The 15,198-nt window shown below is 40.7% G+C and overlaps 1 protein-coding gene and 1 long non-coding RNA gene across 3 annotated transcripts in view; one reads left to right on the top strand and one right to left on the bottom strand.

Moving 5' to 3' along the window:
- The window catches only part of CXXC4 (CXXC finger protein 4), a 28,937-nt gene extending 17,132 nt beyond the window's left edge, over window positions 1-11,805 (bottom strand). The window contains exons 1-3 of one of the 2 annotated variants that reach the window (XM_051820140.3): window positions 11,454-11,805; window positions 11,260-11,335; window positions 7,401-8,737 (exon numbers count right to left, since the gene is read on the bottom strand). In XM_051820140.3, coding sequence (XP_051676100.2) covers window positions 7,401-8,480 — 1,080 coding nt within the window. In that variant the 5' untranslated portion in view covers window positions 8,481-8,737; window positions 11,260-11,335; window positions 11,454-11,805. The remainder of the gene's footprint in view (window positions 1-7,400; window positions 8,738-11,259; window positions 11,336-11,453) is intronic. The other variant, XM_002717203.6, reaches the window with a different exon arrangement.
- On the top strand, window positions 7,578-11,450 carry LOC138843385 (uncharacterized). Its single transcript, XR_011378047.2, has 2 exons — window positions 7,578-7,717; window positions 11,164-11,450. It is a non-coding gene; the product is annotated as an uncharacterized LOC138843385 (long non-coding RNA).
- Window positions 11,806-15,198: the final 3,393 nt, after the last annotated feature.

The following is a 15,198-nucleotide window of genomic DNA, read 5'->3' as shown; positions in this document are numbered from 1 at the left end:
TATTGATATGGTAAAAGGAGTCTTGGCATCATCACTTTACTTATTATCTCAAAATGGGTATTTGTGTCTTTTCTTTCCTATCTACGCAAATATATCTTTATCCAATGTCCCAACACTTATTAAATGTGTTCAATTTACAATATTTTAAAAATATATTCTCCAACTAGAATTCATGAAAAACATTTAACCACTTCTTACAAAGGTTCTCTTGAACGAACTCATATTTAGACTAACTTTCTCTGTCTGTTAAAAAAAAGAAAATGGCAGCCATATGAAAGTTAGTAATGTGAAACAAACGCACACACTTCGACACCTATTAAAAGACATAGAAATTAATGGCAGTGGTAGGCCTGTGGTCAGGAAGGAAGAAAAGAACTAAATGATCTAAATTGGCTCACTCCATTGACTCACTCCACCGGGTAATTTGCTCAGTTTCCTCAGGCATTTGACAACACAGGGATAGGAACAAGGAAACTTGTTTATCAGGTTTATCTCTTTGTCAAGTGAACTTAAGCCAGATCTCTGCCAAACTATGACCAAAATAAGTATTCAGAAATCACACTACACAAAATAGTCCACTCGGCTTTTAATTTCTGAAAACTATAAATATCCCATTGGTATGTTGAATTATCTATACATAGTTGTCTACTTTTCATTGATAAATTTAAAACAGAAATGAGAAATTACACAGCATCTTTCAATTTTCAAAAAAATTAATCTACATCTAATATTAAAGTGTTGTGAAGCATACTGATGGCATTTCCATCTTATTTATGAAGAAATAAAGCCCAGAGAAATTATGTTTCAACTGATAAGTCACTTCATACTATTGACAGTTTCAACAATCTCTTATCTAACTATGTGGTCCCATGGTCCAACTATAATTTTTAATTTAAAAAATGATAATCCAGGAGACTGAGTAGCTTATTTCCTGAATGTAAATTTGTATTCAATCTTACATCAGTTAATGCAATACATCATGAACATAAGTTTTTTTTAAAGTAATTGCTTTGTCACTATTTAGCAAGAAACATAATGTGACATTAAATAGCTTAAGTATTAAGAAATAGAAAAACAAAATTTCAGCAGGCTTGATCACATACCTAGCTATGGATTCTGATGCTGTTAAAACAAATTAAGAGAAAGCTCACAAGTTTCAAAGGAAAAAATATTTCTCATAATGTTTTCAAGTAGAAGTTAACAAGCCTGCTGGGATACTTTTAGCCCCTGCAGAGCTAAGTCTTCAACATTATTAAATGGCTGTCGCATCTGAAGTATGGTGCAACATAACTCAATAAACAACAGAAAACACATGATGCTGAATGGAGGGAGGTTTTTTTGATTACCCAGCAGAATAATTCAATTTTAGGACAGGTGTTTGCATGTGATGGAACAAGATATGACTCAAGGATAAAGGCACTCCTGTGCCCCTCCCCCAGTATTTTGAACCTCCGAAGGATAGCAGCATATGTCGGATGGAAAAGTATAATGGCCAGAAACGGTGAAGTACAAATGAAGGAACAAAATTATGAATGTACAAAATTATCAAAATTCATAGTGATGACAAAAATACTTTCTTGGAAACAAGTTTTTATAAACCTATACGGTGTTATAGTTTCCTAGTCAAAAGCACCTGACATTGTAATCAGTGACTCAAAATCACACTAATAAATATTGCAGACTTTCACGTGTATTTTTGTTTTATTTTTTGCTCTTATAAAACTCATCTAGGAACATAAGGCAGACTAAAAGAGTAGCAGTCATTTCTCTGATTTGTGTATTCACACGCACCTTTGAATAAATCTTGAATTTAGCCTGTTATTTTAACAAATATGTCTGTATGGCAAGTGCAATAATTTATTTTTTAGCATATTTTGTTAAGCTTTCCAAAGCAAAATTAAAGTGCCCTGTTTTCTGGTAAAAGGGAACTACACAGTCAGGCAACCTGACCAATGAGGGTTGAGTAACAAATTCTAGGAGCATCAGCTTTAGGTGACTTAAAAACACACTTTCAACCCATTCCAAGCAAGCATTCAAATCGTTCAGTGTTTAGTTTTGTATTAATAAAGAACATTCCAACAATGTTCCAGTAATAAACTAATGAAAAAAATTAAAAATCAATGAACGTTTATTACCTTAATCACTAGATACTATTTCGTTTCTTAAACTATACAAATATTTTTATCTGAGCTGACGTCTAAAGTTTGTTCATATGAGCTTTCAGGATTATTTACTTGATTTTTGATTGATGATTGTTGACTTTCAAACAAACTATAAATCTTATTTACAAATGGAATTTAATTGTCTCATTTTATTATCCCTAATTAACATTTAAAAGATTTCTGAAAATTTACATGATGTTTGGATAGATGAAGATATTTTCATTTAGGAATCATTAAAAATAATTATTAATAGTAATAAAATACAGTAATAACAGCATTGTATTATTATTTAACAGGTAAACTTGTATAATGTTTTGAAATCTATAAAAACAGTTAACTCCTTTGTATTTAATTTAGTGATAGAAATAGAACCTCACTGCACTTGTGTTACAGATTAATGCCTTGGTTTCAAAGTTAAACTTTCTGAGCTTTTTTCTTATCATTTATAAATTTCAAAGTCTCTTTCTCACATTACTTCTATGTTTTAGTCTAACGTTAATATAGCTTTTTTTATTTGATTGAAAATGTTCTCCTTCCCCTTTTATAGCTAATTTTTTATTAGCATTCTTGGATTAAACTCGAAATTTATATTTTCTACAATAATTTAATTCTGAAAATTCTATATCTATTTTCAAACTGTGATATAAAGTGAGAAGCTGATGACTGCTTCATTGTAAGATATGATCCACTTATATTTTATTTGTAAATGCTTTTTAAAAAAATTGCCAAACTTCATCATGTTCGGTTATTGACTGATTTCATGATTTAATTGTACAGTCTGTGGGTTTGAATAACATACTTATTTTATGTGTAGGGTACCAGTGAACTTACTCATTTCTATGCAAGTTGAAGACGGTGCTGAGCCCAGAATTTTACAACGACATTTGTTTGGCTGGGGCTCTTAGAACTTAACCATGTATGTGTGAAACATGGCCCTCCTGCCCTAATACAGTCTTCTAAATCAAGTTATCTAGTTTGGGGCAGTATCTGGATGTTTTCCACCCAATCTGTTAGAAGCTCAACCTGAGTTGTAGAAAAATGAGTGTTGATCTGAACATTCAGCAGATAAATTTTTCAAAGAGAAGAGCAAAACAAGGAAAAACTGGAATCATCTTTTCCTCTCATTTTTCCATTTTCTCAGTTTCTTCCCTGTAACATGCCTCATCCTAGTGCCTCCACCAACTTCTGCGAAGCCTGGGTGGTGGCAGTGTGAAACCTGCAGCAGAGGGCTGAGTGGGGGGCTGGGAATCCCCCTGAGGCACTGCTTACTAATGCAATTCCATAAATCAACTAATGGGAGAGAAACCAGATCTGTGTGGTCTCTAATGCGGTCCCTCAGAGATCAATCATGTCACCTGAACAATGTTCAGGAACTAAGAGGCCAGGGTTGCCCACGAGACAACTTCATCCCTTGAGCCATATCAGATGGGGATGTTTTTAAAAGTTAGGTCTTAGAATCAGAAACATAACTTCTGTGAATATAAGAGCCAAAGAATTACCTTTGCGAGAGACACAGTGTTATTACATAACTTATCAAAAGGATCTCCTCTATTATATTTATCAAAGTATCAAGGAAATTATTATTGATCATTGACAATACAAGTTTTTAGAATAAATTCTGTCATAAAGCATTGATAAATACTGCTTGGAATATTTAGTAGTTATTTTAAATACAATAATTGACTAAATGAACAGTGGCATATGCAAGTATATGGTGCACAATATTACAGAAAAAAAAAGCCTAAATAATTTGTGTGCATTATCACATTGCTTATCATCAAGGGGTGATTTTATAAACATATTTCTAGAGTATGAAGATGCTCTTAAAGTGAGACTAAGCAGAAACAATCATAGAGATAACTAAAGTGGTTTTAAAAGGAATGCTAGAGGGGAAACTTTTAAAAAATGCAGGCAAGAATCCCAACATATTCATGTGAGTCTGTCTTAAATTCAATTTATTCACCCTGAAAATATCTGATTATGCCTCCAGCCTAGAGGGAGGAGAACAAGTGAGGAAGATAAAGGGCACGGAAGGTTTAAAGTGATAAATTAGAATGTAAGTTGTAATTGTCATCCAGATGTTAATTGATGTCCATAATTTAAAGCCAACAAATATGATCTACTGAGTTTACACCTGAAACCCACAAGCCCATAATGAGTCCCCAAATCACTGCCCTCTGCCAGGAGTACATCCACTCTATAAAACACTCCCTCAAATGATGATGGGCCCAATCAGGATGGAAGCCAGGTCAGCAGGGGTGCTTTTCACTGACCCACACCCAAGGAGTCCAGCTTTGGTTCAGGCATGTACTACTTATCAGTCTGACACACGTCCAGCTGGCTTCCTACAGCCACAACTGGTGTTTTCACATAGGTTTCAAGGAGTCAAGCTGCCATTGTCTTTTTTAATGACCTGAATATAATCTTAAGCAATTTTGAAAAACTCTGCCAAACAGCATTCCGCTAATAAACTTAGCCTTGAAACACAACCCATGCTCTGATAGGGAGAGATCTGTATTGAGAACATCTTGACAGTTCCACAAAAGGAGAAAATTTGCTTCCTTTCCTATTCACACCCCACCTCAGAAGATCAACAAAACTTGCACACAGAAATTTTTACGAAGAACAAAAAAAAAAAAATTCAAATGAATTTTGTAATTGAAATGCCTATGGAATTTAAACATCACAACAGCAGTGGAAAACAAATAAGGGGGGAAATTGGAAATTTATGAAATCTATTTGGACTCATTCATGAGTATAAAAGCATATAAAGAAAATAGGGTAGGCGTTTGCCTAGCGATTAAGATGCCTGTGTCCTACACCAGTGTCTGGGTTCTGTATCTGGCTCTAGCTCCTGACTCCAGTTTTTTGCCAGTGCAAACCCTGAGCGGCAGTGGTAATGGCTCAAGTACTTGGGTCCTACCACCCACCCACACAGAAGACCTGACCAGCCTCAGCTGTTGGGGGCATTTGGGAGAGTGATCCAGCAGATGAGTGTGTGTTCTCGCTCTCTCTCTTTCTGTCTCTCTCATTAAAAAAGGCAGCATCTTCTACATGGCATCTATTTGTAGTTATTTTAAGCTGTTCTGGATTGATTATTTATTAAATAACCAGAATTATTCCGTGATCTTATCCATGACATATCCTAAATTGTGATGCCGGCAGTGTGAAGCATCCAGCTAAAGATGAGGCCTCTAAATGACACCAAATCTTTAACTGTAGATACAACATTTCAAGAGGGAAAACAAAATCCTTACCAAATGGGCATTAACCCGTTCTGTCCCATCAGCCAATATATAGGACAACTAAAAATGAGCAACAAATCTACCATGTATGATAACTTTGAAATAAATATGATGAATTGAAATTTTTGCAGAATTGAAAACTTGGGACCTAAGGGGTTAATACAGGAAATGTCAGTATGAGTGAAATTTTAATTTTTCATGGACCTTAGAAGTTCGGATAGACTACACTAAATTGATCCAGGAAAGAGAATCCAAAAGCTAATTTTCCACCTAAGAGGATGCATAGATCTGTTTTAGATTTGCTATTATCTTTGCTCAAAGGAAATGGAATCAACCACCTTGCAGAAAAGTTAAACTTTCAACAAAGAGATGCCTTCTCTTCTAAAGAGGAAGAAGAGAAATAGTTTGATAGAACTGGTCATAATCAATAATGATACCAATATAGTTCTGATTATTTTGGAATCCCAAAGTGCGTTGAGTTGTACTAATAAACGTAAAAAAAAAAAGTATCTTCTTTGTGTTCAAACCTACAACAAAATTCTTTAAATCTTTTGCTATATCCTTTTAGAGACAACTTTGCAGTTCTTCACAGAGAAAATTCTTCTATGAAGCATTCACAATGTAAAAAAAAGTCCAGGCACCTCTCTGAGGAAAACTTTTGGGAGCCACTCTGGCCCTGCAATCCAGCCCACAGAATCTTTCCAAATGCTAAATCCACCACCTACTGTCCATGTAAATATGAGCATCTATCCATCTACTCTGAAAAGCTTATCAGTGGACTCACTCTAATTACTTGTCCACATTTCTTCACTTTAATACCACCAAACCCCTTTACTAGTGATTTTTGCCCCCTTTTCTCTGACAAGGATATCAAATGAAATTTCAAACACATCAACCTCTGTATTTAACATAATCCAAAGCCTAATTTAACGATTCCTTTAGTGATCATCTGTACAATGCATTTTAAGGACATATGGGAAAAAAGAAACTAATAGTGACTATATGAGGAATCTACCAAAACTGCTTGGTGAGATGAACAATTTTGCAACCACAGAATCGTTACTTTGTCAAATGAAGGGGGGAGGGGGAATTTTGTTGTAACTGTTACAGGAATTATTCATTTTTGAAACGAGGTAAATTAATTTTTAAACAAAATCACCATGATTTGCCTCAAAAAATTAAATGATTGCCTCCCTTTATTCTGTGTCACATCTTGAAAACTGCAGGTGGTCATCAGCTTTCTACAGGATTTCTGCTTTCTCAAAAAAAAAAAAAAAAAAACCGCAGGAAATAAGAAACAGAAACATTGTGTCATGTCGAAAAGAAAAACTATTCTCGAAGGGGGTGGAAATTCCCCTTTGGAATTCAGGTATTGCAGCTTCAATGATTAATGCTCTCTGGGTTTTTTCTTTTTTTTCTCTTGTTTTGGTTTCAGTATTTTAGTTTGAGGTTTTGTTTTTTTTTTTCTTTTCCTTTCTTTTCTTTTTTTTTTTTTTTAAATGAGAGAATAAGGCTTATGTGCCACAAACTGTGTCCTTGCTGCTACGATTGGGCCACCAATCAGCCTCTCTCAGCTAGTAAACGTATATAGGATGTGATGTGTCCAGCCCTTAGGGCAGAATGCCCCCCCCTTTTTTTTTTCAATGAGGAGGAGGGGACATTCCAAACCGTCAAGGGAAAGGACTGACCACACTGAATGTGAAACTTCTGGTTCTGCAAACCAATTGCAAGACTTCTCCCCCCAGATGAACAGGACGGGCACCATCCCTGTGAGGAGGGCGGTTCCCCCAAGAAGTGCGGCAGGGGCGGGTGGGGTGTGTGTGCGCGCGCAGAGGCCACCAGCCACCTACAACTGGGTCTTACACCTGAGAGAGGCTTCGGCAAGGGGGCACTGCATCCTGAAGCCAGACCAGAGGCCCTGAAGAGGGGGAGAAGAGAGGGGCGTGAGGAGGGAAGGGGGGAGACTGGGAAACAAGAAATCATCTCCTCTGACCTCTAGCGAAGTGCCAGGTTTTTTCTTTAGCTCTTCACATTTTCTAAATTTGCAGATCTGGTGTCCCGTTTTGCGGTTCCTGCAACTGCTGCAGACGCCACAGTTGATGAGCCTCTTGCAGGGCACGCAGACCCCACACCTTTTCCTCTTCTTCTTGGCCGGGTTGGCTCCGCCAGCTCCCCCTGAGGAGGACGAGGAGGAGGAGGAATGATTCTGCGGGCAGTCTGCCAGATTGGCAATTTGAAACGCACTGTCTGTGACGGCTGCTGAGGCTGCTGCGGGGGAGTGAAGGGCTGTCATGACGATGACCCCTGGAGGTAATGAGATGCCCCCTAAAGCCGGGATAGCGGAAAAAGTCCCCACGCGCTCGGGGAGATTCATTATCTCTGCTTCAGCAGCGCCGCATTTGAGCTTGTTCATGCATTCCCCCGCCAAAGGTCTGCAGTGTTCAGGGGATAAGGTGGAGAGGAAATTAGTATTTGCCATTTGCAACGACGGCTCTGGCGGGCAGCCAGCTTTCCCCAGCCGCTGGGAGTCGTTTCGGTGGTGCATGCTGGTCCTGCTGCCGCCGCCGCCGCCGCCGCCGCCGCCACCACCGCCGCCGCCGCCGCCACCGCCGCCGCCGCCACCGCCGCCGCCGGCGGCCGCGGGGAGGATCGCCGAGGAGGAGGCGGAGGAGGAGGCGGCGGCGGAGGAGGATTTCCTGCCGCCCCCGCCGCCCCCACCCCCGCCCCCGCCGCCGCCGCCCCCGCCCCCGCCGCTGCCCCAGAGCATGGCGGTGGCGGCGGCGGCGGTGGCCGCGTTGTCACAGTTCCAGGGGGACATGCCGATGCGCGCGGCGGCCGCGGCGGCGGCGGCGCTGCTGGGGAAGATGGGGGTGGTGATGCGCGCGATCTTGGCCGCCTGCGGGAAGGCGCCCCCGTTGGTCTTGTAGAAGGAGGTGGCGAAGGAGCGGTAGCGCTCCATCTCCGAGTTGTAATCCACAAGGCTGTTCAGGGCCCCCTCGGGCAGGTGGCTCTCCTTGGGCAAGCCCGGGGCCTCCGGGCTCGGCCCGGGCTCCACGCAGACATTGGTGTTCATGGTGCAGGGGGGGAAGAAGGGGTGCAGGGTGGAAGTGGGGACCGCCTGGTCCGACACCGGGGTGGGAAAGGGGGAGAGGTGGGGGGGCGGGAAGGGGGTGATGGTGGAGTCGGGGCGGGGGCCGAGGCGGGAGGGGAAAGTGGGTCCGGGTGGGGACAGCAAGGTGAGGGCTGCTTTATTCCTCTCTGGGGCGCATTTCCACAGACGGCGAATTCCCAGGCAGCGTCTTCCTTTGCATTATCCTCCAACTGTTTCAACTAAAATAAAGAGAGTCATTCCAACCAGCTGCACGAGGAAAAAGATTAAAAATAAATAAACAGCCTCCCTCGCTAGCCCACCGCAGACACCGACAGCTCCCACATTCTTCGGTCAGGTCGTTTGCATAACAATCATCAAGATGTGACACCCCCCCTCCCCATTCACATCTCGTCCCCCCCCCCCACCACCACCACAGCGCTCCCAACCCCTGCTCCCTCCCTCCCCCCTCCCCGCCTCCCCACAGAAACCACAGCTCCTCCCCCCTATTCTTATAACCCTCCTGAGAAAATGTATTAATAGCCAGGGTACCCCGGGAAAGAGGGAAGACCGGGGTGACAAATGCCGAGGGAAAAGGGCAATTGGAGTGCTAAAGACATGCAAATCAGGGGTGGGAGGGCGATACTACCTATAAGCAGAGGGCATTTAAACATTATGAAATGTGTGAACAAGTGCTGCCTGGGCATGCAAATGCTGTAAAGTGGAAAGCAGCAATGGCCCTATGAGGAAAATGAACAGGAAATTAGCAAATGAAGTACTGAGAAAGTCTACAATACAACCGAGTATAAACTGTAAGCAAACACAATACAACTGAGAGCTGAGAGACTGCCCACATACAATCTGAACTAAAGAGGCAGGGAAAAAAGAACTACCAGCTGCCACAGTGTCCTTCTGTGTCTGCGGTCATTAGTTTGAATCCCAGCACAGCTGGCTCTGTTAGGGTCTTAATTCAATGGACCAAGGACAGGTCTCAATTGTACAAGCCATTTGGTGGTGGGGCTTGGTGGTGGGGGTAACACGGTGGTGTTCTACTTGTTTAAAAGAAAGGAAGAAAAGAAAGATAGACTGGATAAATTAAAAAAAAAAAATACAGTGTCACAGGGTTTAAACCAAGTGCCTGCAGCCTCTGTGAGAATATTCCCAATCAGTCCTAATGGAGATTGCTGTCCTTCCTCAGACAAGAGGAACAGAAAGCATGGGACTTTCTCTCTCTCTCTCTCTCTCTCTCGGTCTCTCACAATCACTGATTTTTACATTGAGTAAAAAGGGGATTTTTTTTCCTCGTGGTGATGTTAAACTCGGAGAAATAGACCATTAAAATGAATTTTTTCTCTTTTGCTATTTTTAAGAGGAAAGTTTAATGTTAACTGAATATTTGCATTTGTCTCTTTGCTTACAGGCCATTATTATGCTTTAGGAAGAGGTATGTTAGTTGTTTATAACAGAGGGAGAAGTACAATATCACCTTTTAAGAAGGGAAGCAAAGACAACGTGTATATTCACCTAAAAAAACCCAGTTTCTTTGTTTCAGAATTTTTTTTTTGCCAGAAAATATTTTTATGACATCTTTTTGAAGCCCACAGATGGGTCTAGAATGTAGGGTTCAGGGAATTCTAAATGAGGGCCCAGTGGTCGCAGTCTCAAATATTCAGAGTTCAAAATGCATATCAATTATAGTAATTATACTTATAATTAGATTAATGAACCATTTATGCCCCAACTCCAAGTATAAAAACTTCAAGACCTACTGATGAGGTGCCCTAAAAAGAGGGGTTTATGTAAACAAATCCCTATTAGGCAAAGTAAATCAAGATAAGGAACCTCACCCCAGGCTGGATTAGAAGCTGGCAGGCATCTTTCAATCACAGCAAGTCCCTAATCACTCAGGAACCACCTCTGTGGTTTCACATTAGGGAAAACTGCTCCCTTCTGAGGTCTGAAGGCAATACAAAGGGTGCCCCCAAAATGCTCCTGGCTAAATATTCTTGATGCTAGGAAGGGGGTGGGGAAAGACACAGCAAGAATATGCATACAGCTTCAGTTTCTGCGAATCACATTGTAACTGCAAGACCATAATAACTGCTACTCAGTAAAAACTAGTTATGCCAACCATGCATTAGATATCGTCACACTGAGTGGAGGGAAACATTTCAAACATCTGAGTCTTCTGACCTTATTCCAAAGAAAGAAATAATTTCATGTCCCCTTTTGCCAGAGTCTTGGAGTGATGTTTCCAGACAGAAGGTTTCCTGGCTTTCCTGACTGCCATCACCTCCCCAGCTTCCTACCTCCAGGTTCAATGCCACCAGAAACTAGAGAAAATGATTGTGCCCAGTAGCCAGGTCATTATTGTTTAATCAATGCATCTCTGGAGCATGAAAAGGGTACCTAGGCCACAGCTATTGTTTGGATTTTATTAAAAAACAAAATGAAACACACACAAATAACTATAGTTCCACAGCAAAGCTAAATTAGACATCCATAGTTCACGCGCCTGTTTTCCCTTTCAACAATGTGACTGTACATGCCTAATATTGTCTGTCTGGTCTACCAGAGACATAGAGATCAAAGGTCATATTTAACATTCAGGAGGAGGGGCGGGTGCAGATTAATTAATAAATTAATACAGCCACGGTTTTCATTGCAGGAGTCCAGCATGAATAATCTACTTTCACAATCCCAAACGGACAGCAAACATTTAAGAGAAAAAAAAGCCAGCGGAAGAGAAAGAACAATCACTTACCAGTCTCTTTTTATTTGGGGAGCCTTAGAATTTGCAGACGCTGCTAGTCTGCCTTTAATTAGTTGCACATCACCCCCTAACACAAAGAAACACAAATCCAGATGTGTCTTGGCAGCTCCCAATCACAACTTTAATACTTGTAAACAAACTGTTGGGGAGGGGGAGAAATAAATATGCGGATCAAAAAAAAATACCTGTAAATGGCTTTTTTTTTTCTCGTTGCAGAGAGAAGGAGGAGGAGATGGTGTTAGTGGTGGGGGTGGAAGGAGGAGGAGGTGGGGGGAGGAAAGAGCCGAGTGTGAGTGTATGTGTGAGAGCGCGGGGCTGCTGTCGGTGGTCTCTCCTCTCCCAGCGCGTTGCTCTCCGTCCGTCTCCAGTCGCTGTGTGCGAGGGAGGGAGGGAGCCGGGGACTCTCTCCCCTCTCTCTCTCCTCTCTCTCTCTTTCTCACCCTCCCCCCTTCCCTCTCTGTTTGTGTGTGTGCGTGTGTGCGGTGGCTGGGGGAGGGGAGCGGGAGAGAAAGGCGAGGGAGGAGGTGTGGAGGCTGGGGGCGGGGGCGCGGGGGGGCGGCTGGCGCCGAGGTGAGGAGGACGCAGGGACGTGGACACCTACTGATGATTGGCTGCACATTACACGGGGAACAAGAGGCGCACGCGGGCCGGCGCTCCTTTTCACAAATCCTCTGCTCAGCACAGGAGCCACGTTTCCCTGCTCGCCTGCCGCCCGCCCTCCCTCCCCGCCTCAGCCCGCCCGGCGCACTGGGCTGTTGATTATTTTCTTTTGCTCTGGGAGATAATTGTTTGGAAGGGATGGAGAGAGGGCGTTTCCGCCGCTCTCCCTCTGCGCGCGGGGGTGCGTGTGTGCGTGTGCGGTGTGCGGGTGTGTGTGTGTAAATAAACTTGTCTGGGATTTCTGGCTGGACTGAGAAGAGCAACCTGAGAAACAGAGAAAAGGTCGTGTTCTTTGGAAGAATGCTCTTGGTTTGCTCCCCACCTTAAATATTTCTCTTGGAGTACCCAGGAAGACAGGAAAAAAATCACCATCATTTATATCTTTAAAGTAGGGGGCCAGGGATCGGTATTTAGTTGTTCAGAACCCTTGAAATACAAATACGTGTGAATGTAAGAAATCGGTGATGTGATGTTTATCTCAAAATTAATCCCCCCCCCCCCCCTTTAGAAACTACCCTTCTGGTAGTTTCAAGGATTAAATCAGATTTTTAACTCACTGCCCTATTTTACATTCCAAACTTTTCTTAAGCAAAAACTACTTTTAATCTCAAGTAACCTATTTTTTACTAGTAGGTGATTAACATTTTACTTCCTGTCACTTGGGAAAAAATAGTTTAATAATTGAAAGATAAATCTTTTTAACAAGGGTCAAATAAAACGCGCCTAAATGCAGCTATGAGTTAACCTCTTCACTGCTGTTTCAAAGAAAATGAGATATTTTGGTGCATGCTGTCCTATTGACCTACACTGTTTCTATTAGAGTTATTAAATGATATAAATTATGAGTCCTTTCAGATAATTTTTATTCGAGAAAACAGTGGTTAATGACATTATAGAATATAAAATTTAGATTGTTTAAATTGTTACAGAGGAGAGTAAAAGTTTGTGTTAAAATTAAAACTGTATTCCTGCAATGTGGTAATTAATAATAATTTCAGAGAGGGAAGAAAACTATCATGATGAGTTGGTTCTTTTATAAGAACAAAATGCTGAAAGGACATTTTAGATCATTTTGTATTTGAATTTCCAAAAGATTGTCCTTGAACATAGCAAGATTCTACCCATGATGGAGGGTAGATTGTTGATAAGATGTCAGGAACCCTGTCAGATAGGAAGGTGCTATTTCAAGGGCAAGTATTGTAGTACAGGACAGATGGGGTTTGTGACTCATTGATTTGCATGTTTTGACATATTTAAAACAGACTAAGTTTGGTGATAACTGTTATTTGGCAAAATAACTGGATGGTTAACAAATAGTTATTTATGCTTATAAGGTTTTTTTATATTGTGCTAATGCTTTGTGAAAGCAAGGAATTATATTTTCTTTTTGAGGTTGTTTGAGCTAAGCATCACAGGAGATTTATCACGAAATGTAGTCACCTTTTAATGAGGGAAACTCTTCCAGGAAGATGATAGTTTCTTAAAATTCTTTTCAAGATATTTAACATATCAGTCCAATGGTAGAATTTTTTGAAATGTGTAAATCAGCAATTTTTTAAAAACTCAAATATAACCATCATGCTTTCTCATGCCAAGTTTTACTTTCTGGAAATTTTCCTCATTAGAAATTCTTTTTTTCATGCTTCCCTTTTGAGGATTCTTCCAGCTTACTTTCAAAATGAAATCTTAAACAAATGAGGAAAAATAACCTCTAGATTCCCAAGAATTTTATTTTCTCACTGATAAAACACAGAACACTGAATGTTAATAATGCAAGCTACCACTAAAATGACTCACCTGTATCAGACATTGTCCTAAGTAACTGGCAGATGTTTTATTTTGCCCTTGTTAATAACCCTATGAGGCATTATTATTATTTCCATTTTAGAAATAATGAAACTGAGGCCTAGAGAAATTAAGTAACCTATATTAGGTCATAAAGTTAGGCTGAAATTTATACTTGATTCTGTCTCCATGCTTTATGCTTATAACGTCTACCTTAGTTTGACTATCAATAATTCATCCATTAGTAAACTTTTTCTGGGCACTAGAACCTTAGATTTAATTATAAATGAAGCTTCTTCATTAATATGACATTAATTGAACATATAGAATAAATGAATTCCATGGCTCTGTCATAGCATCCATTGCCTGCCCACTAAAGATTTCATTTCACCCTAAGCCAAATTGATTATGTGTATATATATTCATATATTGTATGTATATAATGATTACATATTATATATATATATCTACCTCACATCATCTAGTTTTTTTTCTTTACAATAGTTTAGACATTTGTATATTCACATGTCCCACACTAGCCTATGCCCTGTGTTCTTTTTCTCCAAAATGATACGTAAAGGTCTTTTGTTGTTGTCGGAATTCTTCAAAAATTGTGTTCATTTACTTTATTTTGGAGACAGAGACAGAGAGACCTCTCATCTTCTAGTTCACTCCTCAAATGCCCACGAGTGAGGCACTCAATCCAGGTCTCTCACGTGGGCGGCAGGGATCCAACTACTTGAACCATCACAGCTGCCTCCCAGAGCCTGCATTATCAAGAAGCAAGAATCAAGAGTACATCCAAGACTCAAACCTCAGCACTCTGACCTTGGGATGTAGGCTTAACAAAAGCCATCTTAGCCCCTGTCATGACCTGGGGCTGGGTTCTGATAACAGTTTCTGAGAACATAGTTCTCTGCTAACTCTAATTCAGGGTCCAGAATTCTATGAAGCACTAACACTTTCGGTTTGTTCTCTCAGAGGAATGCCTGCTGCAGCTTCCAATCACATGGAATGGTTTGTGCCTTGCTTTACCCCGTTTTATATATCTTATAATCTGAAATAGGAGTGCAAGGGTTCCATAGATATCTTAAGAGAAATTTAAACTCCCAACTTGAGGATCCTTTAAGAGGTGCCCCCTGCCCACACGGATGTTATGTTGTACTATGAAATATCTGTGAATGACTGCCACCATCTTTCATGATGCTTGTCAACATCATCATTATTTCGGAATCCTTAAAAAGGAAGCTTGCCTATTGTACTGTAACAAATATATCCCAAAATATATCAATGCAAAAACCTTTGTAGAAGTATACTTTTTGCTCCTTTAGTAGTCCAGGGAGAGAATTGCAGGCTGGAAGACTGCTCTTTCTGAGTGATGCACAGATCCACTTGTCCTTCCATCTTGGGACTTTGCCATCAACCCCATCAAGCTCTCAGAAAGGCCTGGAGAATGCATGATCATCTTTTAAAAACCTTTTTCTT

The sequence above is a fragment of the Oryctolagus cuniculus genome, chromosome 8, assembly GCF_051225735.1.
Source record: "Oryctolagus cuniculus isolate XC-2025 breed Fujian yellow rabbit chromosome 8, ASM5122573v1, whole genome shotgun sequence".
NCBI classification, from domain to species: domain Eukaryota; kingdom Metazoa; phylum Chordata; class Mammalia; order Lagomorpha; family Leporidae; genus Oryctolagus; species Oryctolagus cuniculus.
This window is presented reverse-complemented; position numbering and strand designations above follow the sequence as displayed.